Source organism: Thermomyces dupontii (genome assembly GCF_041956625.1).
Source record: "Thermomyces dupontii strain NRRL 2155 unplaced genomic scaffold VTN31scaffold_11, whole genome shotgun sequence".
Classification (NCBI taxonomy): domain Eukaryota; kingdom Fungi; phylum Ascomycota; class Eurotiomycetes; order Eurotiales; family Trichocomaceae; genus Thermomyces; species Thermomyces dupontii.
The window spans coordinates 440,525-463,914 of NW_027192317.1; the positions used below are offsets into that span (position 1 = coordinate 440,525).

At 55.5% G+C, this 23,390-nt stretch overlaps 12 protein-coding genes across 12 annotated transcripts; 6 read left to right on the forward strand and 6 right to left on the reverse strand.

Moving 5' to 3' along the window:
• Positions 1-14: 14 nt before the first annotated feature.
• On the forward strand, positions 15-922 carry VTN31DRAFT_2238 (uncharacterized protein; the record flags this gene model as incomplete). The annotated part of the gene is made up of 4 exons (XM_069402384.1): positions 15-54; positions 110-345; positions 407-510; positions 571-922. 4 exons carry the CDS (start codon positions 15-17, stop codon positions 920-922), a joined length of 732 nt encoding a protein of 243 aa, XP_069257334.1.
• Positions 923-1,334: 412 nt separating this feature from the next.
• Positions 1,335-2,847, reverse strand: VTN31DRAFT_2239 (uncharacterized protein; the record flags this gene model as incomplete). The annotated part of the gene is made up of 2 exons (XM_069402385.1): positions 1,335-1,833; positions 1,886-2,847. 2 exons carry the CDS (start codon positions 2,845-2,847, stop codon positions 1,335-1,337), a joined length of 1,461 nt encoding a protein of 486 aa, XP_069257335.1.
• Positions 2,848-3,342: 495 nt separating this feature from the next.
• Positions 3,343-5,754, forward strand: VTN31DRAFT_2240 (uncharacterized protein; the record flags this gene model as incomplete). Its single annotated transcript, XM_069402387.1, has 2 exons — positions 3,343-4,548; positions 4,597-5,754. 2 exons carry the CDS (start codon positions 3,343-3,345, stop codon positions 5,752-5,754), a joined length of 2,364 nt encoding a protein of 787 aa, XP_069257336.1.
• A 363-nt stretch (positions 5,755-6,117) lies between these two features.
• On the forward strand, positions 6,118-7,577 carry VTN31DRAFT_2241 (uncharacterized protein; the record flags this gene model as incomplete). The annotated part of the gene is made up of 2 exons (XM_069402388.1): positions 6,118-6,308; positions 6,365-7,577. The coding sequence occupies 2 exons, from the start codon at positions 6,118-6,120 to the stop codon at positions 7,575-7,577; spliced, it is 1,404 nt and encodes a 467-aa protein (XP_069257337.1).
• A 160-nt stretch (positions 7,578-7,737) lies between these two features.
• Positions 7,738-9,770, reverse strand: VTN31DRAFT_2242 (uncharacterized protein; the record flags this gene model as incomplete). The annotated part of the gene is made up of 3 exons (XM_069402389.1): positions 7,738-8,176; positions 8,237-8,523; positions 8,571-9,770. The coding sequence occupies 3 exons, from the start codon at positions 9,768-9,770 to the stop codon at positions 7,738-7,740; spliced, it is 1,926 nt and encodes a 641-aa protein (XP_069257338.1).
• Positions 9,771-10,339: 569 nt separating this feature from the next.
• On the forward strand, positions 10,340-12,091 carry VTN31DRAFT_2243 (uncharacterized protein; the record flags this gene model as incomplete). Its single annotated transcript, XM_069402390.1, has 2 exons — positions 10,340-10,674; positions 10,726-12,091. The coding sequence occupies 2 exons, from the start codon at positions 10,340-10,342 to the stop codon at positions 12,089-12,091; spliced, it is 1,701 nt and encodes a 566-aa protein (XP_069257339.1).
• Positions 12,092-12,512: 421 nt separating this feature from the next.
• On the reverse strand, positions 12,513-15,032 carry VTN31DRAFT_2244 (uncharacterized protein; the record flags this gene model as incomplete). The annotated part of the gene is made up of 1 exon (XM_069402391.1): positions 12,513-15,032. One exon carries the CDS (start codon positions 15,030-15,032, stop codon positions 12,513-12,515), a length of 2,520 nt encoding a protein of 839 aa, XP_069257340.1.
• A 284-nt stretch (positions 15,033-15,316) lies between these two features.
• Positions 15,317-15,854, forward strand: VTN31DRAFT_2245 (uncharacterized protein; the record flags this gene model as incomplete). The annotated part of the gene is made up of 5 exons (XM_069402392.1): positions 15,317-15,348; positions 15,495-15,573; positions 15,624-15,684; positions 15,735-15,766; positions 15,825-15,854. 5 exons carry the CDS (start codon positions 15,317-15,319, stop codon positions 15,852-15,854), a joined length of 234 nt encoding a protein of 77 aa, XP_069257341.1.
• Positions 15,855-15,993: 139 nt separating this feature from the next.
• Positions 15,994-16,824, reverse strand: VTN31DRAFT_2246 (uncharacterized protein; the record flags this gene model as incomplete). Its single annotated transcript, XM_069402393.1, has 1 exon — positions 15,994-16,824. One exon carries the CDS (start codon positions 16,822-16,824, stop codon positions 15,994-15,996), a length of 831 nt encoding a protein of 276 aa, XP_069257342.1.
• A 229-nt stretch (positions 16,825-17,053) lies between these two features.
• On the reverse strand, positions 17,054-18,473 carry VTN31DRAFT_2247 (uncharacterized protein; the record flags this gene model as incomplete). Its single annotated transcript, XM_069402394.1, has 3 exons — positions 17,054-17,429; positions 17,486-18,338; positions 18,404-18,473. 3 exons carry the CDS (start codon positions 18,471-18,473, stop codon positions 17,054-17,056), a joined length of 1,299 nt encoding a protein of 432 aa, XP_069257343.1.
• A 470-nt stretch (positions 18,474-18,943) lies between these two features.
• Positions 18,944-20,351, reverse strand: VTN31DRAFT_2248 (uncharacterized protein; the record flags this gene model as incomplete). The annotated part of the gene is made up of 3 exons (XM_069402395.1): positions 18,944-19,333; positions 19,384-19,986; positions 20,049-20,351. 3 exons carry the CDS (start codon positions 20,349-20,351, stop codon positions 18,944-18,946), a joined length of 1,296 nt encoding a protein of 431 aa, XP_069257344.1.
• Positions 20,352-21,309: 958 nt separating this feature from the next.
• On the forward strand, positions 21,310-22,853 carry VTN31DRAFT_2249 (uncharacterized protein; the record flags this gene model as incomplete). The annotated part of the gene is made up of 4 exons (XM_069402396.1): positions 21,310-21,448; positions 21,506-21,855; positions 21,916-22,390; positions 22,438-22,853. The coding sequence occupies 4 exons, from the start codon at positions 21,310-21,312 to the stop codon at positions 22,851-22,853; spliced, it is 1,380 nt and encodes a 459-aa protein (XP_069257345.1).
• Between the last annotated feature and the right edge of the window lie 537 nt (positions 22,854-23,390).

A 23,390-nucleotide genomic window follows, 5' to 3' on the forward strand; every position in this document is an offset into this window, starting at 1 on the left:
TCACATCTGTCAGGATGGCTGATCGCTTTCCCTCCCTGGAGGAGTTCTCAGGTGGTCCGTCCACACATTCACCACCAAAGCACACTGATGCATGCTGATCAACCTGCAGGTCAGACGGAGGTGGTCGAAGCTGCCCCCGACGGCGAGGATTTCCTTGCCCGCGAACGTGCCGCTCTTGGAGACGATGCCGATCAATTCGTTACGCCCAACGACCGTGCCGTGACGGCGGAGGACGCCGAAGATGACCTGCTCGGTGCCAAGGACAGTGGCCTGGAGCAACGCGAGGCAGCCGATGAGGTCTCCGGTTTTGAACAGTCGTTTCCCGCGATTGATACTCAGAACGAGGTACATGCGTCTTGTCGTGAGGTGGAGATTGAATACTAAATCGATACGTTGAAATGAATAGCGAGTTGGCCCTGGTGGCACTGTAACTGGCGTCGCCTCGCCGCTTCCTTCTACGACGGGCTATACGGGCTACCAGGAACCGGAGGAGGAACCTGAGGTGATTCGGTATGGATTTTGACTTTCCGGCGTGACAATCCGGTTCATCCCAGCTGACCCGTGAAACAGAGAATGGAGAGCGCGAAGAGACGCCGACCTTGCCCGTCGCGCGGAGGCCTCGGCGGAGAAGAAAGCGGCGACCATTAAAAAGGCTCAACAGGACATTGATGACTTCTACGAGTCGTACGGCAACCGCGCCGACAAGCTGCGTGCGCAGACCCGCGCTGAAGCGGAGGAGTTTTTGGCGAAGCGCGAGGACACCGCCGTCGGCGGCACCAGCTGGGAGCGTATTGCCAAGCTTGTCGATATCTCTGGCAAGGGGATCAAGGGTGACGCAAGCGGTTCCGGCAAGGAACGGTTTCGCCAGTTGCTGCTGGATTTGCGCAAGGATGAGAATGCTCCAGGAGCGAGTGGAATTTAATAATATCAGGCCCGTTCGGTCCATGACTCAGTATGTTCATAGATGGCTGAGCAGAGCCTTGACGGTTGTTTTCGGCTGTCTTCGATGGGTTTGAGGGTCCGCATTCACGACTGCATTGATTAGCTCTGTCCGTGGACAAGGAGTTTTCAACTTTTATTTAGTGTTCCTACTTTCTAGGGCCATCGTTCTTGCTTGTGTTTGTATGTGCTTGTTACTTGTTAGGTCAAGCCCTCTTAGGTTTTTAAGGTTAATCACCGGTAGGCAATAGGACGGGATTGTACAGAACAGAGAGACTTAGAGACCTGAATATTACTAACTATACTCCAAAAAGAAGCCAACCACGCCGTACATGCTTTTGTCTCGAGGCGAACCACCTCGGAGGAATATGGGAAAGAAGGGGGGTTCATAGTCATCAATCAGCCGGCTCGCCCACATCCTCCGTAGCGACGGCCTCCTGCCTCTCTCTCTTCCCTTCCGCTTCGAGCTCCTCCAACTTCTTCTTCCCTTCCTCCGTCGTGGCATCGACGATCCCTTCCTCGAGGCTGAGCATGCCGCCCTGGCTCAACTTCTCCACCACGTCCTCTGCCTCCGGTACGCTCATCTTGCCCAGGACCTTGTTCACCTCATCCAGCGACTCGGACTCCAGCGCGCGCTGCAGATCCGGCGGGAATGAGTCGAAGATCTTGCGTGCCTCGATCTCCTCCTCGACCGTGCTGTCCTTTGGCGGGATGCGGATGTTGATCTTGGTGTTGGGATCGACGGCGTGCAGCTGGATCTGCTCGACGCCCGCCGGGTCGTTCTCTGGACTGCGGTTCTTGGCGAGTTCCGCAGCGCGCGTCTTGATCTTGTTGTATGTCTCGTTGACGTCGTTCCGGAACAGTGTCGCTGCTTGGTGGTCCTTGGTTGTGATGCTGCGTGTCATTAGTAGATATTGTCTAATGGCAATAATCAGGACGTGCTTACCGTTTGAAAAAGAGATTGATTCCGTCCCGTCCCAGGGAACGGCAGTATTGAATCAGTAGACCCTGGTGCACGCATTGGCGTGCATACTCGTCCTTGCCCTCCATCTGGGCGTTGAACGCCTCGACCAACAGCCCGTCCGTCTCCCTCTCCGACATGAGCTCCGGGTGCTCCGAGATGAATTGCAGACATGCGCGGTAGTCGCCGATCTTGATCTTTGCAAACTCCTTGGCCACGTCGCTGGCCTTGACGTCCGCATCATCGTCATCGTCATCGCCGCCCTGTGCACCCTCTTGGGCCCTCTTCACAGCCTCCGGGTTCAGCAACTCGACTGACTCTTCCTTCTGCTTGCCCTTTGCCTTGTCCGATGGCTTGGACTTGTTCACGAACGAGCTGTCGAACCCGGTGTGGATGTCGTCGCTGGTGATCTTGCTTTTCTCCTCGCGCTCCAGCTCCGCCAACTTCTTCAGCAGTTCCTCCTGCAATCCGTTCACCTTGTTCTTGTGGCCTTGCACTCCTTCAATGTATGCGCGGTATTTGTCCTCTGCCTTCGTCTCCTCCACCTCCTTCTTCACCTGGTCGACCAGCGAACTCATCATCTGCGAGTACTTGGGCTGCTCCTTCACATTACTGTGCACGCCCGCGGGGGTCTCTGGCGGCTGGTCCGTCGAGGGATCGCTGGCGATCTCCATCACGACCTGGAATACCACTTCCTCGACGCTCCTGCCAGAGCCCTCGTTTTCATTGAGGGCGTTGAGCAGCTTGTCAATCCGCTCGAGCAGCCCGTCATTGATTATGCGTTCGTACTTGAGCGTCTGGATCTCCTGGCGCCGCTGCGCTCGTTGTTGATGGATTTGGTTCTGTTTGGCACGGATGAAGGAGCGTTTGTCGACGTTGGGGTGCACCTCGATGTCCGAGTCGTCGGACAGCTCGAGGGCATCCCACTTGCTGTAGTTTATGACCATTGTTCTGCCGTCACTTGTATAGGTACGGGGATGGAGGGGCGATTCTTATCGGGGTGGGCGGGGTGAGGTTCACGAAGGGGTCGTGAGGCGTGTGGAAGTAGAGACGGGGGATTCGTGCTTAATATTTTAGTGGCTTCAAATCGCGCTTACTATGAACTATGCTGGCGTCCGTCTACAAGGTCCAGCGGGAGAATCCTCGCGATCCTCGATGAGCTTCCACCGGCTTCACTCTGCACTGTCCGCACGCCTACCAGAGAGAGAAGGCGGTGGCAACGGGCAGAATGCTCCACCCAAGCGTCATGGACTCGGCGCAAATCGGCCATGAACGCCGCGATCCGGCTCAAAATTTCCTGCTGTCCCGCTGTACAAATTCAACGATCGAGAAATCACATTAGAACCGTTTTGCCGAGGACATGGCTGCCGCGACTCGATCCGCTCCTTGAGCGTGACTGGCTCGGCGCTTGAATTCCCGCTGCCAGTGTCCCCCAAGCCTTCATGCAGTCGCCGGCCATGCGTGGCTCTCGTCTGCTCATTGCCCTCAATGCCGGCGGTGGGGGGATCGCTCGTCCATGGCCGCAGCTGGGATTGCGGTCGATAGCAGAGAACTCGTGGTCCCGAAATCTCCGAACGGTGCCGAATCGGGGTCCCAATGACTTTACGTCACCGGTGACGGCTTCTCGCTCCAAGTTGACATCCAGTGCCCTTGGTCTATCCCGAAATAATCAAGCTCCCTCCGTGTTGGTGCAGATACGATGGGCATCTACAGGTCGGAATGCGGCCGGCAAAGAGCCCACCGGGCCCGCTGCCAAAGCCCAGACTGAGGAATCCAAGAAAAGCGAAGCTGAGAACAAGGGATTGGAAGAGGGCTTCCAGCTGACGGAGAGAGCGGCGCAGGCCGCGCAGATCAATTTGAGCGCCAAGCTGGGCCGCGACTCCAAGAAGAAGCCCGGCTGGCGAGAAATCTGGCGGTTGCTGCAGATTGCTCGACCCGAGGCCAAATGGCTGAGCATTGCGTTCGTCTGCCTCCTGATCTCGTCCGGCATTACCATGTCGATTCCAATGTCAATCGGGAAGATCCTGGATATCGCGACTAAAGGAGACTCGACGGAGGAAGTGTTTGGTTTGAGCGTCCCTATGTTCTATGCCGCTCTCGCGGGGATCTTGGTCGTCGGTGCAGCAGCAAATTACTCTCGAATCATCATTCTCCGTCTTGTCGGCGAGCGGGTCGTGGCCAGACAGCGGTCGAAGCTCTTCCGGAGAACCTTCATCCAGGACGCTGAGTTCTTCGATGCTAATCGGGTTGGAGATCTCATTTCAAGGCTGAGTTCGGATACGCTCATCGTGGCAAAGAGCATCACGCAGAACCTATCGGACGGCCTGCGTGCGTTCGTCAGCGGCGCCGCCGGGTTCGGCGCCATGGCCTACGTGAGCTTGAAGCTGTCGAGCGTGTTGGCATTCCTGCTTCCTCCGGTCGGCCTCGCGGCTTTCTTCTACGGCCGCGCCATCCGCAACCTGAGCCGGCAGATCCAGAAGAACCTTGGTACTTTGACCAAAATCGCTGAGGAGCGTCTAGGAAACGTCAAGACGAGCCAGGCGTTTGCCGGGGAGATTCAGGAAGTGCACCGCTACAACACTCAGGTGAAGAAGATTTTCAGCCTGGGGAAGAGAGAAGCTCTCATCAGCGCGTCATTCTTTAGCTCCGTAAGTCCACATTTCCCGATACCTTGACTGTTTTTGCTGACGGAAAAGACTGGCTTGATGGGCAATATGACTATCCTTGCCCTTCTCTATGTCGGTGGCGGTCTCGTCCAGTCCGGCGGGATCACGATTGGAGAGTTGACGTCCTTTTTGATGTACACTGCCTACGCAGGATCGAGCCTGTTTGGCTTGTCGAGTTTTTACTCGGAGCTGATGAAGGGTGTCGGTGCGGCCAGCCGGTTGTTCGAACTTCAGGACAGAGACCCCAAGATCTCGCCGACGACGGGAGAAAAAGTGGTTTCAGCCCGTGGCCCGATTCGGTTCGAGAATGTGTCCTTTAGCTACCCGACTCGCCCTGCGGTGACCATCTTTAAGGACCTCAACTTTGAGATTCCCCAGGGAGCGAACGTGGCCATTGTCGGGCCGTCAGGCGGTGGCAAGTCCACCATTGCGTCTCTGCTGCTCCGATTCTATAGCCCGACTGAAGGCCGAGTCCTGATCAACGGCAAGGACGTTGCCGAAATGAACGCCAAGTCTCTGCGTCGCAGGATCGGCATCGTGTCGCAGGAGCCCGTGCTGTTCTCAGGCACGATTGCCGAGAACATCGCCTACGGTAAGCCCGAAGCGACTCGGGCAGAAATTGTCGCCGCCGCTCGCAAGGCCAACTGCCAGTTCATCAGTGACTTCCCCGACGGTCTGGACACGCACGTTGGCCCACGGGGCGCGCAGCTGTCGGGCGGCCAGAAGCAGCGCATTGCTATTGCTCGGGCACTGATTAAGGATCCGGACATCCTCATCCTGGATGAGGCCACGTCGGCCCTGGACGCCGAGTCGGAGACACTCGTCAACAGCGCACTTGCCCAGTTGTTCCGCGGAAGCAACACGACCATCAGCATCGCGCACCGACTCTCGACCATCAAGCGCTCTGATACGGTGATCGTGCTGGGCCCGGACGGCCGCGTCGCGGAGCAGGGCACGTATCAAGAGCTGAGCTCGCGGCCGGACGGCGCCTTCACCAAGTTGATGGAGTGGCAGATGAGCGGTGGCGATATTCCTTCGGCGCCCAACGACCACCGTCTCAGCTACGAGGAGCAGCTCCGGCATTACGAAGACCAGCACGAGCATGAGCATGAGCATGAGCACGACAGCGAGCATGAAGGCGAGCCGGAGCACGGGGACGACGGCGCCAAGGAGCGCCGGAATGAGTGATATGTCATGGTAGCATCTGGGGTGGTGGTTTTGATTTGGCTTGATAGATTTCATAGACTCTTCTCTTTTGTTCGCTATACCCAGTCATGTATCTGTTCGCATTCCTTTGACCAAGTTTGTTTGTACATTACAGAAAAATAGCACGGTAATAGACTTCTGTACGAATGGAGAGCTATTCTATCATTCTGATCTCGGCGGTGGTTGAGAAAGCTCACCGCCAGCCAAGAATCATTGATAGCTAGGTAGTCCTTGGACACAGCATCACCACAACCATCTCCCTGGTTTACACACAACTCGTCCCACAATGATGAGAAGCACCCCCTGAGATAGACTCCTCGCATGCCGAAAGGCATTCTCTCATCCATGGACCGTCTACGAAATTTCTTCGCGGCCCAGGCCGCCTACGAGCCGCTTGACCACGATGCGGCGACCGACGAGCGGACTCAGATCCTCGATCGTGAGGCTCCTCGAACACGGCCGGCCAGACGGCGGCGGTTCTCCTGGCTTGAATATGCCGTGTTCGTCGTCCTGGGCCTGGCAATGCTCTGGGCTTGGTAAATCCATACTCCCCGCTGACCATTTCCTTCCGCTGACGACTGACGATGAATAGGAACATGTTCCTCGCCGCAGCGCCCTACTTCCGGGTCCGCTTCCACACCAGCCCCTGGGCCCTCAAGCACTTCCAGCCCGTCATCCTGTCCGTGTCCACGGTGACGAACCTCGCCTGCGTGCTGGTGTTCACACGACGGCAGCGCGACGCCTCGTACCCGCTGCGCATCGTCGGATCACTCGCGCTGCTGATCGTCGTGTTTGCTCTGTTGACTCTTTCCACGGTAGACCGTGGGTTCCGCAGCAGCGACCTCCCCGTCGGGCTGTACTTTATCTTCGTCATGACGATGGTATTTTGTGCGAGCTTTGCGACAGGACTGAATCAGAATGGCGTGTTCGCGTATGTGTCTGGGTTCGGTCGACCGGAGTACACGCAGGCGATCATGACGGGGCAGGCGGTAGCGGGGGTGTTGCCGTGTATCGTGCAGATTATCTCCGTGTTGGCCGTGTCAGGTGGTAAGGGAGGGGAAGAGAAGACTGCGTCCAAAGCGGCGTTTTACTACTTCCTGGCCGCGGTAGTGGTCTCGGGCATCGCCCTTTTTGGATTCCTCTACCTCGCCAAACGAGCAACGGGATCATGGACGGCAATCTTGCAGAACAAAAAGTCAACATCCGAGGGAGGAGAAGATGAGGACGATGCCCTCCCGCCAACCACCAGCCACAAATCCTTTGGCCTCTTATACCTTTTCCAAAAACTACAATGGCTCGCCCTCGCCCTCTACTTCTGCTTCATGATCACCATGGTTTTCCCGGTCTTCACCACAATGATCGAGTCCACGCAGGATCCTGCGCACCGCTCCCCGCTCTTCGACACCGCCGCGTTCATCCCCCTGGCGTTCCTCTTCTGGAATGCCGGCGATCTGCTCGGCCGGCTTTCCGTGCTGAACCCCTCACTGGCGTCCCTAGCGCGGTTCCCTCGCGCGCTGTTTGCTTTCTCACTGGCCCGGCTGCTCTTCGTGCCGTTGTATATGATGTGCAACGTCAACGGCCAGGGTGGGATCACGCCGCTGGGCAGGAGTGATGCGTTTTATCTCATCGTTGTGCAGTTTGGGTTTGGTTTGACGAATGGGTTTTTGGGTAGTGTTTGCATGATGGGCGCTGGGCAGTATGTCACGGTGGAAGAGAAGGGTGCCGCGGGAGCGTTTATGTCGATGATGCTCGTCGCGGGGTTGGCGACGGGGAGTTTGCTGAGCTTTTTGTTCGTAAGGAGTTAGAGACTTTATCGATTCACAAATAGAGAAAGCTTGGACAGCGACGTTGAGCTCAGATTCCATGAACTCTAGTAAATCCCGAATGCCTGCGCCTATCCCATGCCCGTAACTACACCAATATACCGTCTAAACAATAGTCCGGTTAATCAAATCTACGTAATCCTCACGACTGAAAGAAATCCCCCTCCGATAACCATCCCTGATCAATCGCAAACGCTACCAAATCTGCTGCACAGCACATGTCGTCGCGGCCATGCTCGAGGTCCAGCAGCTCCAGGACCTGCCGCAGCCTCCCCTCGAGCGTACTTCCCACCTGCTTGATCAGCTGGGCCGATGCTTGCTGTAATTTGCCGTCGGACTGACGAGTAGCCTTGGTCGGACTGGGACTCTGCGCATTGATCTTCTTGTCGGAACAAGGCTTCAGTGGGCTCCTCGCTGCCGACGTCTCCGCTGGCCGATGGATGTTTTTGAGTAAATTCTTGAGGATGAAGAGCAGCCAGATGAGATTGGTCTTGGGGGCGTATTCGCGCCAGATGCCGGGTTCCGTTTGGCCTTGAGCGGGTGCTGTGAGAGCGTTCCCCGTGTAGAGCGCATTCCGCATGCTAGAAGTTTAATGTTAATTAGGCTCGGTTGTATTATGATAATTGAGAGAAGGGACGCACTATCGATATGTGTCTCGTAGTAAGATCTCATCCTCGTCCCGCCCAACGGCGTCAAATAGCTGCTTGCTGTCGAGGTCGGAGGAAGCAATCTCGCTGCATTCGACAGGAGTGCCTTCATCGCCGAAGCGGAGCTCTGCGCGCGATAGAGAGTAGTCGATGATTGTAGTTTCAAGGCCGCTGATCCCGAAGCCGCTGGGGGAATCCAGACGTGTCGCGTCGATGGCGTCAAATGCGCCGTCGGGGCGGGTTGAGCGCAGGCAAATGTTGCCCAGATGGAGATCCCGGTGCTACTGCTATTAGACCTGTTTATGAAGAATTCACAATGGGAGCATACCTCAAAAAGAGCAAGCTCCTCTGCTCTGGCCAGCGCCATTGCGACGCCCCAGAAGATATCGTAGACTTGGAACATGTTCGACCACCGAAACTTTTCCAGCTCGATGCCCGCATCGTCCATCTCCAGGATGGCCCAGAGCTGGTTGTCGGCGTACGCTCTTTTGTTCGCCGGGTTCGGGTTCATGCAATCATCCTTGGTCTGTTTGTACACTATCCAGGCCCGCTGGAAGGACTCTGGGAAGCGGCCCTGCACCACGTGCACTTCGCGGAACCGCGCGAACCCGGGGATCGGATCCATGAGTTTCAGGAGCTTGACCTCGGCTACAATCTCGTCGATGCGAGTGAATCTCTTGGATCCGGCTCCTTGCTGTGCGCGCAATGGGACGACCTTGAACACGCCCTCCCCGTATGCCCGCAGCTTGGCTCGTCGCGGTTCTGCATCGTCCCGAAGCCGCAGCTTGAAGACTTCTCCGTAGGAGCCCTCCGCAATCTTCACCACATCGAACGCGCTCTCTGACCGAGCTGCCCAGGCGCTAAACTTTTGCACGCTCTGAGCCGCCAGGGACGATACCGCTTCGTTCAGGATGGGGCGGACATAGGCATTGACTTTCTCGTCTTGCACGTAATCATCTGGCGATTGGATCGGCAACTTCTTTGGGCGCGTACGCTTTGCGTTTGGTGTTCCAGGTGCTGCCGAAGAAAGTCTGCGTGGAGTGAATGGCTTGCTGGACGCGGGCGAAACCTCTTTCACCTGCTGCGGTGTTGTTGTCTTTTGCGGCGTGACTTGTGCCGCCGCTGATGTTTCCTTTTGTAATGATATATTTTCAGTCTCTGATGTTCTTTGCGGTGTGACTTGTGTCTTTTTTGGTGTTTCCTCTTGCAGTGATAGATCATCGATCTTTGCCGCTAGAGTTTGGACGGGCGTTGTTGGGAACGACTCGCAATAGCTCGACGCCGTATCCTCGAGTGTCATCTTTGCAACTCGAATCTCGACTCTATCCATGATCAGTTCCCTTCTTGGCGATTGCCTTCGTGCAGCATGTTGTTCCATCGCATTGTTCCTGCTCTTGAGTGGGCTCGAGCCATCCAGAACTGCGCGCGGCGCATTGGCTTTGCTCTTCCCGTAGACCCTTTTCTGCGTTGTTTTGGCTTTTCGACATGGTCGCTCGCTGGTTGCAACTGACGTCGTGTCTCGAGACATTGTTCCGTCGTACTAGTAACCTTGTCAAGAGCTCTGAGATGAAGAAGCAATACGGAGTATGTTTGTTGCTGAATTGCCGTTTCAAGACTAGTTAGCGCTGTTGCTGGGCAGATCCGAGTCCGGCCCATGTATGTGATCGGCGTCTCCGAGATCGGCATGCATAAGAATGGGCGAATTACATAATCAGGGGCTGCGGAAGTGACGTCTGTCAACCCTGGATCTTCCGGCGTTTTGGCGCTAAACCCGGGCCCAGCCGTATTTTTTTTTTTTCTCATGCAAGATTCCCTTCATGCGGCATGAGACATAGAGTAGTCTGATCCCCCCCCGATGGCCTTATTTCAAGCACCGGATCCTATTTCAAATACAATCTCATCGCACGGCATGTGTCTCTCGACCGTCTGATATCCCCCTTAAAATCGCTTGTTCGAATCCGCCGCACCCGTCGCATCACGACTCCCGCGACCAAGTCACGCGATTTCATCCCTTATCGAGAGAATTCCCTTTGCTCCGCTCTGCCGCCCTCGAGGACGCCCTGAGCTGTCCTCCCGCCTGTGCCTCGATGCGCGACGATGGCGTTCAACTTCAACTGGTCGCCTTTGATGGCGGACGCGGGTTTTTACACCCGCGCCCAAGAGTTGCTGACGGCCGCTCTGAATAAATCGCCCAAGCCGCCGATCATCGTCGATGACATCCGAGTCACCGAACTCAACCTCGGATCGATCCCGCCAGACCTCGAGATTTTGGAAATTGGAGATCTGGCCGAGGATCGCTTTCGCGGCATCTTCAAGATGTCGTATGCCGGGGATGCCTTCTTGACACTGAAGACGCGGGTTCAGGCGAATCCGCTCAACACGTACCTGATGACTCGGCCTGCATTTGCATCGCCAAAACCTCTGGCGGCGGCGTAAGTACAGCCTATGGCATTGTTGCATTGCTGTGAAACTGACCAGGTCAGGGCTGGCTTGACCATCCCCCTCCAGATCACCCTGTCGGATTTCCGATTATCCGGATTCGTCATCCTCGTCTTCTCCAAACAAAAAGGAATAACTGTCGTATTTCGAAACGATCCTCTCGAGTCTTTAAAAGTCTCGTCGACTTTCGACTCGATCCCGTTCGTTCGCGATTACTTGCAAAAAGAAATCGAAGGGCAGCTACGCGTGCTGTTCATGGACGAGTTACCCGCCATCATCCACCGATTATCTCTGCGACTATGGGTCCCTGAGTATCGCGATCGCATGGAAGCCGAGGTCTCCAACCGAGAAGGCAAGGCTGCCGAGGGTCCCGGCCACGACCCGCTGGCGAGCCCGCCGCAGGACCCAGTGGATGCGCAAGGCAACGCTCTGAACCCAGCCGAGATCGAGTCGCTCTCACTGGACTCGGGCGTCGAAATCCATTCGTTATTCAGTCGGAAAAATCTGCTCCGTCTAGCCGCGTTGACAGATTCGCAACGGACGCTGTCACTGTTCACCCCATCGATCAAGGATGTGGTCTACCGCGCATGGACTGGCTCTTTGGAGCAAGGGGACACGACTGTTTCACCAGGAAGCCCCGTACTTTCGCGGACTCAATCCCACGTTGGCTCTATGAGCTCGCTTGCCGACAACGCGAGCACCGTCTCGATGAGCACCCGAGCGTCCAAGTCAGGCCACAGCTTCAGCGGATACGGCCTACATCTCAGTTCCGGACGGCACGGCAAGGTACACGCCAAGAAGCGCAAGAAGCGCGTGGTGGATCTGCGTCGTCCCAAGACGACTGACGACGTGGAGAGCATCAGCGGCGACAGCACCTTCTCGGAAACCGCCACCAGCGCCCCTACGGTGTTCTCCTCGCCGGCACAATTCTCCGAAGCGAAGAACAATGACCCGGTGACCCCACCATTGTCACCGCTGAGGAACGCCCATCTGCCTTCCATCGATGAACGCTTGAGAATGGGCGGTACGCTCCCACGAAATGCTCATCCGCACCCTTACGAATCCAACGAGTTTGGCGCAACATCATCATCGGCCGCCGTGCCAGAGAAGTCTCACGACCCCGATGCCACCCCTCGCGGCAACGCGCGTGTGTCTCACTCTCCGGAGAAGCGTAATCCTCCGGCACCGCGCCAACTGCCGACGTTCCAGAGCCCGTTCCTCGATGAGGAAATGCCTCAGAAACCTGACCCCGTGCATCACGCATGGGTCATGAAAATGGCGGGCGAGCTAGCGCGGCGCATGCAGGAGGAACGGGAGAACAAGACCTCATCCACGAACCCGTATGGCCCCGACCATTACTGGGCCAGTCACGGCCACGAGGAAATGCCACCGCCGGCTTATGGGCAGTGATTGACCATCTTCTCACTCTGTCGGCTTTTATTTTCCTTTGTTGGGATCTCTCTCCGTCACGACGTTACGACTGATTGATGATGGCCATCTCGACTCCTCTTCCTTTCGTTACTTGTCTTACTTGGATGCATTTTCGAGCGGTGCTCTCATTTGTGATTCTTGGTGTATTTTTTTGAACTTTTTTTTTTTGGCTGGACTGGTTTTGATACCATGGAGGGATTGCATCGGTTGGGTTGAGGTATATATACATTTTTGATCGGGTCTTGACAAAAGCTTCTACCAGCGTCATTCATTTATCTAATCTTTTCCTTGCTTTGTCGAGTCTGATTCGAGGTGTCAGGCTGATCATTGTTCATAATACACTGGAATCTACCTATATATTACACAGGCCATTCCACAAGTACACCCCGTAGTAGATAGGTTAACCCTGCATATTCATCACCCATCTCCTCACACCCCCCGTCCTCCTCACCGACATCCCTGACGACGCCGGGTTCACCAATCCGACCAGATCGTACTTCTCACGGCCGTTGAACAGCATCGGGTCCCACGCGGCAATCATATCGTGCACCACGCGGCGCACATCGTACCGATTCTCGCGCCGCAGCAGCCGGTTCCAGCGGCGCGTCGAGTAGCGCGGCCGCCCGAACAGCACGGCCAGCCGTTGCCGGGAGGCGCGGCGCACGTGTGCGTGGGAAATGTCCACACCGGCGTTAAGGAGTTGGCGAAGGAGGAGAAGGCCGCGGGTCCAGGGGACTAGGCCATCTTCTCCGTCTTCAGAGTGGTTGTCGTCGTTGTGGGGTTGACGGAGGCGCATGCGAAACCCCCAGGTCACGATGGCCATCTGCATCTGTGGCGTGAAGATGGAGCGCAGCATGGCTTTGTTCTCCGTGACGAGTTTGTTGACGGGGACGTTGCGCGTGCGTGCCACGCTGTGTAGGAGTGGTGAGTCCTCTCGCACGGCGTAGTGCTCCGTTGCCAGCCACAGGCAGAGTGACCGAAGCTCCTCCCATCGACAGTGGGCCGCCATGCCCAGCCGCTTGAGAAGCTCCAGCCAAAGCGACGGGTTGATCTTGGTGCTCGAGAACCGCGCCACTTGCTGCAGGTTGCGGATCAGAAATGCTTCTTCATCGACGGGCGTGCTGCGGCTGACCAGCTGCGGTCCGCGCCCGTGGACCCGCGGTGTCAGCACCCGGTCTAGCATGAACTCGATGCTCTGGGGCGAGAGCGTGTGACCCATCCGGTGGAGCTCGTCCACCGTTTTCGACGCCGCCGCCCATTCCTCAGCGGTGATGTGTTTGCGAAAGTGAATGTTGTGCAGCTCCCCGCTGTCCTTGCAGATGTTGCTCAGGATCGTGAGGGTTAGGTTGTATTGCCGCCAATCGCGCGCTAGATAGTACGAGCAGAGGAAGGATTCTTGGAGACGGACATCTTCGAGGACGTCCGGGTGCTGGTCGCTCTCCAGGAGATCCTGCAAGAGCACCTCCCGATTTTCGGACGCAAGCTTCTCAACCAGTCGTGTAAATGTCGTGTCGCGTACGGCAATTCCCGCTCGCCGCAGCGCGTTGATCTTCTCCATGATATCCCGTGGTCCTTTGGCACGCAGCGCCATTTCTCGCAACGACAGGGGCCCAATGGCTTGCACACCAAACATCTGCAGGCCGCTGACAATCATGTCAACAGTAAACGCGCGTGTGGCAAAGAGCCGCGCGCCAAATTCGTCCTTGAAAGGTTTTTCCTCCACCCATCCCTCTGACTTGCTTTCACTGGGAGTTGAAGGTTCTGCTGCCGGCTCCTCGGCGGCGGCCTCGGGGGCTTTATTGCTGAATTCTTCTTGCAAAGCCAAGAGTTCTTGCCGGATTCTTTTGAGATCGTCCGACAATCTAGGCGTAAACAAGCGATACCCGCGGCTCGTGTACTGCAATAACGGTTGGATATCTCGCAGACTTGTTGGAGGATCTCGTCTGTTTACTAGAAACTCATGCATCCGAACGGCATCCAAGTGACGATCTCTTTGTACAAGTCGGCGAATGGCCACACTGTATATTCTATGCCCTTCCGTAAACCGGCAGATATCCTTGAACGCCTGGAGGCCATGATGGGTGCGTCCCTTTGCGTGAGTCCGTAACGACAGGCCCGACGCTTGCTGCGGCTCGCAGGATAGAGCATTATCGAGGACGCGTACGATATCGTTTGGGTTCTCAAGATGGGCCCCTTGGAGCTTGCGGTGCCAGATAACAGCCTGAGTCGGCAGACCTCGGTCAAAGAATCCCCCAACTACTGCCTCGTAGAACTTTCGCCATCGTTTTCCTGTGCGTTTCCAAAGGTCCTCGGCGTAATTGGCCACGTCGGTCAAGAAATGCTCTCTCTGCAGGCCCACTCGGACAAAGCTCTGCCAGAAGAGGTCCGCAGTCGGCCCCTCCACAGGCAGATCGACGGGTTCGCCGCGCTGCGTGAGACCTTCCCAGATATCGACCACGCCATTATCACTATAATGGCGCTGTCGGTAGCGGAGAAGCTCTTCCCAGAGTCTGAAATCCGAGCGACGTGCCGGATCGTCGACCAGCCGGCTGCCAATGTCCTTCAAATGACCGACATCTGACTCGAACTCGAGTCTATCTCGATCGAGAATCCACGGCAAAGCATCATCCAGCGTGCGCGATTGTCCTGCGCTAGTGGAAGACTGCCATTGGTCATCTGGCGGAGTGATTTCATGAACCCGGAGGGCTCGCCGCGGGGCTGATTCGCGATCGCAATTGGAATCGAGAATCGAGGAGCGAAGAATAGAATTTGCAGATCCTGTCTTAATATGTCTGCGGTGCACTCGGCAATGCCGACATGTTGTATTCAAGCCCTGGACACCAGACGGGGACGACACCAATTCGCTAAGCAACGAGACTGCTGACGGCCTATGCAGCAGCCGCAGCAGAGCCGGGCGCATCAAGAATTGAGAAGTCTAATTGATCACAGCCGACGAAAAGGGTAAATCGCTTCTATCTGGAACCATGATGATCCTTCACCTGGCTGTGTTGATCGTCCGCCAGGTCCGATGTTTGTACTATTTGCATCAAGCCTCACGTGACCCGCTGCCGGCTTTCTCCGGCGTGACGTGATCATGTGATTTGTGGACCACACCTCATCAGCAGACACTGAGCTTCTCGATCCCTTCTCCACGATCTTCTGCACTGATTCTAGCGCACTCCTCGTTCGCATACAGTCGCCAAAATGGTGTCCCGTACCGTTTCTCGGATGGCCGGGTAAGTGCATTCCAGATTTTCAGCCATTGAGTCGGCCTGGGAGATGTGCGCTGTTGAAAATCGGACGGCTCGAGTCATGCGATCCATCGCTTTAACTTCAAGCAATTGCTGCTATGCACAAATACTGACGAAGAGAATCCCGACAGTTTCATCTACCGGGAGAACCGCGTTCCGTATTATCAACGTCTCTACCAGGCTCATGACGGCAAACGCCAGTGGTGGAAGGTTGGTTGTTCCGCCTACCGATGTTGGCGGAGATTGACCGTGAGATCTAGTCCGAGCGATCTCCGTATATTCTCTACCCGTACTTTTTCATGCTGGGCACCAGTGGTATTTGTATGTCCTGATTGTCCGAGCTGGAACGGATCGATTCTGACGTAATGCAGTGACTTTGTATGGCCTGGGTCGTGCGGTCTTTGTGAGTGCTGCCGGTATCGCATTGAACAAGAAATTGGCCCATACTAACGATAACCCAGGGCAAGAAGACGTTCTTCGGCAAGAACTAGACTACATGAGCTCTGTACCATTACGACAGAAGCAACGCTGAGAAGAGGTTGTCGACTCGGGTGTATATAGAGCAAAATCAACAACTCGAGCTGCTTCATTTGTTAAAGAGCATTATTTGTTTCTGCAAGACGCGCCACGTCAAGTTTTTCGACAGATAATCTCTCCATGTGTAATATTGAACCATCCGTCCTCATCTTCCCCCCAATCCCGCCACATCTGGCTCAACTCTCTGAGATCCTCCAGAGAACAACATCCACCCTTCTCGACGACGATGTCAATATAGCTCTGCGCCAGTAACCGTTCAGCAAAGATCTGACTCCACCAGCGCCTCTCCTCTGGGGTACTAAAGCACCACGTCCCCGTCGAACACGAGATGTCCTCTTTCGCGAACCCAGCCTCCTTCGCCCACACATGTAAGCGGCTCCCCGGATCGGGATTGCCGCCGAAACCCGTGGCCACGGTCCTGTAGAGCTTGTACCACTTCTCCATCCCCTCGGACGGCGGATACCACATCATAGCGGCAGATTCCCGCACGGCAACGATGCCGCCTTTTTTCACGACGCGGCGCATCTCCCGCAGCGCACGCACCGGGTCCGCCACATGCTGCACGACCTGATGCGCATGTACCACATCGAAGCTCTCCTCAGGGTAGTCCTTGCTGAGATTCAGCACATCCCCGCGCGTAAACGTCACGTTGGACACGCCCAGCGCCTCCGCGTGCTCCCGCGCCGCTCGCAGCGGTTCCTCCGCGTACTCGAGCCCCGTGATGTGGCCCTGCGGGACGTAGTTTCGGGCTAGATCGACGGTGATCGTACCCGGGCCACACCCCACGTCGAGGATCGTCATTGTCGGTTTCAGGTGCGGAAGGAGATGGCCCGCCGAGTTGGCCACCGTGCGCCATTGGTGAGTGCGCAGCGTGGCGGGATCATGCTTGGATGCGTAGACAGATGAGGATTTGGGTGCTGTCATTGTCTTGACTTGGTGAGTTGGGTCGTTGGAAGTAGTACAAACTTGACCTCCTGCATGAGAAGCTTTGAGCTTCCCCGCCGTGAGGATAAATAAATGTCCGCATGCATCGCGTGTATCATGTAGATTGAAGCTTCTATTCAAATGTACCATGGCAGCATCCCATTCATACACTCATATCGACAGCTGTAGCAATACACTCTCGAAAGTAGACGGCTACCAAATCCCACATTCACGCCTTCACAGTAACTTTCTTCATCGCCTTGCGCTGCTCCCGCTCCTTCTCCCGCTCCAGGAACTTGCGCTGTTCTTCGGCGCTCATGCTGCGCAACAGCCGGTCGCGCTCTTCCTTCTTGAGCTTCTCGGCCTGGAGCCGGCGCTCCTCGGCCTTCTCCTCCTCGCTGGACTTGCGGATGCGACGAATCTCCTCCTCCCGCGTATTGCGCACCTTGCGCATAACCTCGGGGCGGAAGTGCGCGTTCGCGACGAGCGTGTCTGGGAGCCGGAGGAAGAGACTGAAAAGCGGCAGCGTCGACGAATAACCCGTAGCGGACGATGGGACGCGGGTGCAGAGCTGCACGCGCTTCTTCGGGGCAGTCTCCTCGATCCTGCAGCACGTTGGTTAGGCGTGGCTGATAGGCACCCTCCTCAGACAATCACTTACTTCTTTGGTTTTTCCGCGGGCTGGTCCGTGACAATCAGATACTCAAAGTCGTCACCGGCCTGCTCAATGGCCTTGATCAACTCCGGAGAGAGCAGTTTATCTGTAATCTCGGCACTCTCGGTCATGACCGTGACCCAGTTGGGCAGCTTGGGGTGATCCTTGGTGAATGTCAGAGATGCATCGTAGCGATCATGCCGGAACGTGCGCATGCGGTTCTTGTGCACAATGGCCCAAACGAAGCCATCGTAGGTCGAATTGGGCACCTTGAGCTGCGATGTATCACCCCCTGGCACCGGGACAATCTCCTTCTCGCGGCCGTCGAACGCATACGCTGTCGCCTCGACCCTCTCGACCGGCGGGGGGAAGCTCTCAAAGAACAGGCTCAGAATATGGTCCATGAAGAAGACGATGGGGTTGTATCGCTTCACCAGGCTGATCGAGACGTCCAAGAACGCGACATTCTGGCGACCGGTCGCATAGCTGCGGTAGTCCTGCGCCGTCTTCTGCTTGAGGATCTTGTCCGGCTCGACGAGCTCCGACTGCCCGCTCTCGCGAATGCCTCCGAATCCAACCACGGCGAACTCGTTCTGCAGAACGGGGCCGTGGGTTGTGGCCCACGCGCGCGCCTTGCTCCTGTTCTTGCGCATACCCCAGAAATGGAAGGCAATTATCACCAAAATAAACGGCAGGACAAATGCCTCTTGGATGAAGTCGCTGGGGGTGGTCCGCTCCCACACGCGGTACCATTTCGTGTACGGAACCCCAGAGGAGACCGTCGCAGGGCCGGCAGAGGAGCCCGTTGCGCTCAACGGAGAAGGCGACGGGTCCGGAACACCAGAAAAGTCGGCGAAATCTATTGCGCAGATAGAGGTCAGTCAATGGGTGCGGCGGTGCCGTCAAATAATCGAATGTGCGTACCGTCGTCGACTTTGGCTGCGCCGGGTGACGGCGATGCCCCGCCAAAGACGTTCTTGAAGACTCCAGCCATCGCGAAACAGCGTCGATTGCCACTTCGGATCCGCTACGGGTGGGAGTCTTCAGAAGTTTGAAGACAAGCAGCGGTTGGTGTGGGAGGCAAGGTTGGGGACACGGGGGCGAGACGGAGTTTGCGGAGTGAGAACCAAGACGAAAGCTTCGGAGCTAGCGTGAGCTGGAAGCTCCGTTGCTTCAATTATTCCTGTAAGTACCTAATGCCTACAACGGCAGTCAAAGCCATTCGCCAAATGTGCTTGGCAAATCGACATTCTAAAATTTAGATGGTTGCCGATTGCTGAAAGGACAGCAGCGTGTTGGGGCTTCGATATCGGGAGAGATGAGAATGGATCTTGATCGGCCACTTGGGTTGATCTTCGGGAGGAAAGAAGTTCATGTTTTCAGGACAAGCCTTCGCAAATGATAGTGCCTTGCGAACAAAGATCGTTACAGAGGTACATTCTAGAGTACTAGTTGGGTACTTGGTCAATCTACAAATCTCGCAGCAGCTTTGGTCTCGTCACGAGTCTCTTTGAGGAACGGCATCAACGTCGTCCCCCCGGTGCCATAAAACACTCTCTTCTCCGCAGTCGGTGCGCCGTTCTCCGAAGATTGAGGCTGCATGGAGGCGGTCGCCAGATTGACTTTTCTGGACGATCCTTCCGGAGGGCGCTGCCTCGCCGGCGCAATGATATACCGCGATACAATGCGGATATGCGCATCCCGAAGCGCTCCCAGCTTCAACACGAGGGAATTGTATGCCTGCCGCACACTGGACGAAACCGGCAAGCTCATTGCGAAGTTCCGGATGTTGGCGATACTACCTATATACTCGAGGAACCGCCGATGAGGACCCGGCATGTATTGTCGCATTTCCTACGTCGATTAGCCTCGCGCCGCATGTGCTCAGCAACTCGGAGACCTACACTCATGAATGCACCATGGGCTCGCGCCTTGGGACCAATCTCTCCGGTGGCAAGGTGTTCAATCCCTAGGGCAATATCAAAGAGTTGAATCAATGAGCTCTGAGCATTGCTGCCACCGCTGTACTGCCGCCACCCGCTCCGTTCATCCTCGCTATCATAGAAGACTCCATTGGGCAGACCAGCTGCAGCCATGTTCTTCGACCCGGCCAACAAGGGCCGAAGGCGATGATAAAACACCTGAGGGTCTAGCCGCTCATGCATCCGGTCAAGGATTGCAATGACTTTGGCCAGGCAGTGCACCATTTCCTGAAGCAACAATGCCACGCGGGCGTCATCATTCCGGCGCACGGCCTCGATGGCGCTGAAGACCAAAGGAATCGCCTTGGCGCCCTCAGCTTCGATGGCCACCGAAACAACGAAGAACCATCTCTCGTCATCGGTGCCGGTGAAAGAGGCGAGAACGTCCAGATTGTCAGGGTTCGTAAGATCCTCACTGGTACTGGTGTAGTTCCACAGATTGAGCGCAGCATATGTAGCACATGGTGGAAGCTCCAGACGCTCAGAGACGTCAAGGAATGGTCGCGCAATGGCTGGCAGTAATCGCTATGGGGAGGCATTCATCAGTGGCCAGTCCGATCACGCATACGTCCCTGGAAGACACAAACCTGTTCTGGCTGCTCCCCGCCCCAAATCCAGGCATGCATCAGATACGAGAGCACCACATACGCTCGCTGCCATTCACGCTCGTCAGGGAGATGTTCATCATTCGCGGACAGTACCGGTAGCTGCCGGATCCGGTCCCGGACATGTCCGGACTGGATCAGAGAGGGCAGGTCATGCACGATGTCCTCCCAGGGACGATAGTATGGGCTCGACAAGCGCTTCAGCGGGAGCGCATCTGGCAAGAAGCCATTATCCAGGGACACTTTGTAATCAGAGAGTGATACAGTGTTGGAGACGCCCAACATAGTGACCCGAGGTTGCAGTATCAATCAATGCAGTGAAGAATGATCCGGTTACTAGTAAGAGTAGATGCTGTCGGCTGTCCTGTATGTCGCTGAAAATCGATTGTTTACTGTCATTCATCATATATGCCCCGTCAACCCGGTTGTCGAGGCGGAACGGAAGAGCATCTCCGTCGACATCTTTTCATTGAAGCAACTGCTGATCCCGAACCAAATCATTTCCGCACCGTAGAAGAAACCTTCACTCAGGCTAGTCGGCCCATCCCCCAATCATAAGTCACAAGTCACGTGCATCTATAAGAGTAGATGTTTCTGCTCGAAAGGATGGTGGCATTTGTTACTGTTCAGGCATAAACCATGGGAAAAAAAAATAAAAAAAAATAAACCGTCCGCTGTGCAAAGGACAAGTAAATGCTCAAAAATCCCGCAAAGCCCGTGACATACAGTTCTGTATGTGCTGATTTTGGGGTGCTAACATGGGGCCAAACCATGCGCCGCGAATCCGCCATCATTCCAGGCGCGGGAAATAATTGGTCCTTTATCGTTCCAGAGGTCTGCAACTTGTAATACTACTGTAGGTTGCCAGACACCTCCCGCAGGAATAAATTTCATTGAGCACAGTAATTTTCATCCAGGATCACAGATTAGGGCTACGAACAGCAGTTTATTATTGATCCTCGATAAGGAGATCTCTTGATTCCGCGCAGCCAATCGGAATCGAACGCGGGGAAGCAAATACCGGACTGTAGGAGATTGGACCCTACAACGCCGGAAGACACGGAAGCGGAAGCGGAAACGGAAACGGAATCTATACAAGTACTGATAGTCAAGGTCCCCTCATTTCTACCGAATAAATAAATACCTAGATGCTGCTAGAGAGACCTGTTTTGAATACATCAATTCACTGAGAGCGCATACTCAAGACGTTAGAGATAGATCACAAAGCTGCCGTTGACCAGCCATGCCCGGCTTTCCTTCTGAAGCCCTAACCCGGCACTATGCCGAGTCTCTAGACGCCCAAGATCCGCTCCGCTCCCTCCGCGAAGAGTTCTTGATCCCGTCAAAAGGGAACCTCAAGACCACAAGATTGACAGAGCATGGTAGTTAGCCTTTCGGATTTCTGACTGCGAAGAGCTATTCGGTCTGACAGCTCCTAGATCCTCACGGAGAACCTTGCATCTACTTCTGCGGCAACTCGCTCGGTCTGCAGCCGAAGAAAGTATCATCATATCTCCAGGCGCATCTAGATACATGGGCGACCATTGGGGTTGGAGGGCACTTTCGGGACCTCGAAGGCTCCCCGCTCCGGCAATGGCAGCTCCTCTCCGAGCAGGCCGCGGCCTCGATGGCGAGGATCGTCGGCGCCAAACCTGAAGAGGTCGCGGCCATGGGCACGCTGACGGCAAATTTGCATCTGTTACTGGCCAGCTTCTATACTCCGGAGCGAGAGGAAGGTGGGAAGAGGAGGAAGGTGCTGCTGGACTGGAAGGCTTTTCCTAGTGATCATGTAGGTGAACACGGAATCCACAAAATATCGTTACTGAATGTTTCCGCTGACTCCAAAAAGTACGCAATCGAATCCCAGATCAAATGGCACGGCCTCGACCCGTCAACAGAGATGGTCCTTATCGGCCCGGACGAAGGGGAGTACGAGATTCCAACGTCCAAAATTCTTTCCATCATTGACAAACATGCCTCGGACGCGGCACTCCTTCTCTTGCCAGGCATTCAGTACTACAGTGGACAGTACTTCGAAATTCCTACGATCACCCGGTACGCACACGACAAGGGCATCGTGGTGGGGTGGGATTTGGCCCACGCGTACGGCAATGTCGAGTTGGCATTGCACGATTGGGATGTTGACTTCGCAGTTTGGTGCACCTACAAGTACGGCAATGCCGGCCCAGGGGCTATTGCTGGTCTTTTCGTCCATGAGAAGCATGGAAAGGTTGATCTTACGCACGATGGGAAGCTAGACTTCAGGCACAGATTAACAGGGTGGTATGGAGGCGACCGCTCTGTACGATTCAAGATGGACAACAGTATGTTCTCCTCCGAACTTTCAAATTAACAGAACTGACCCTAGCAGGGTTCAAACCCATCCCGGGCGCCGGCGGCTTCCAGCTTTCAAACCCTTCGGCCGTCGATCTGGCGTCTCTCTGCGCAGCGCTATCCGTCTTCGACAAGACATCCATGACGGAGCTACGGAAGAAGTCTCTGTCCCTCACAGGATACCTCGAGTACCTGCTGCTGGCTGACTCGGAGAAATCTCGACTTTTCCGCATCATCACACCCGCCGATCCTGCCGCTAGGGGTGCGCAATTGAGTCTCCTGCTCAAGCCTGGATTGTTGGATCGAGTGGCAAAGAACCTCGAAGATGCAGGGATTGTGTGTGACAAAAGGCAGCCGGATGTCGTGAGAGTTGCGCCAGCACCTTTGTATAATACCTACACCGAAGTGTGGGAATTTGTGCAGGTTTTCAAGAAGGCATTGGAGAAGGCATAGTCTTAGGCCATGGAAATAGAACACGTGCCGCTCGAAATGGAGATGCTATCAAGCTTGGTGTGCCGATTCAGTAATGACCATTCTGCCCATTCCGGAGCTGGTTACGAGCACCCCCAACACCTTCACGAATTCTCCAAAGTGACATCGGACTCACGAGGCACAGCTCTTCGGTCGCGTCGTCGTTGCCGTCGCCGTGCCTCAGATGACCGAATTGACCTCTTAAAGGCTCTGATAATCCTATGCCAGCGAAACGCAAACCACAAAAACAGCAGCCAGTTGACAAGCCGTTTCTCTTGTGGAGAAAAAGCGAGACCGAGCATTGTCAGAAGCTGTCCACCCTGCTGATGCCACTTGAGTTTCTGGGCGGCGGGACTAGTTTCATTTGAATGATACACAGATTTCGCTGCGGTCAGAGCAAGCCGTCAAGAGGCAGCGAGGAAGTCGAAATCAAGCAATGGACAACACCCGTTCCACCGTGCTTGTAGCGTGTCCCAAGCGATAGTAACCTTCCAATTTAGTGAAACTCTTGTACACGGA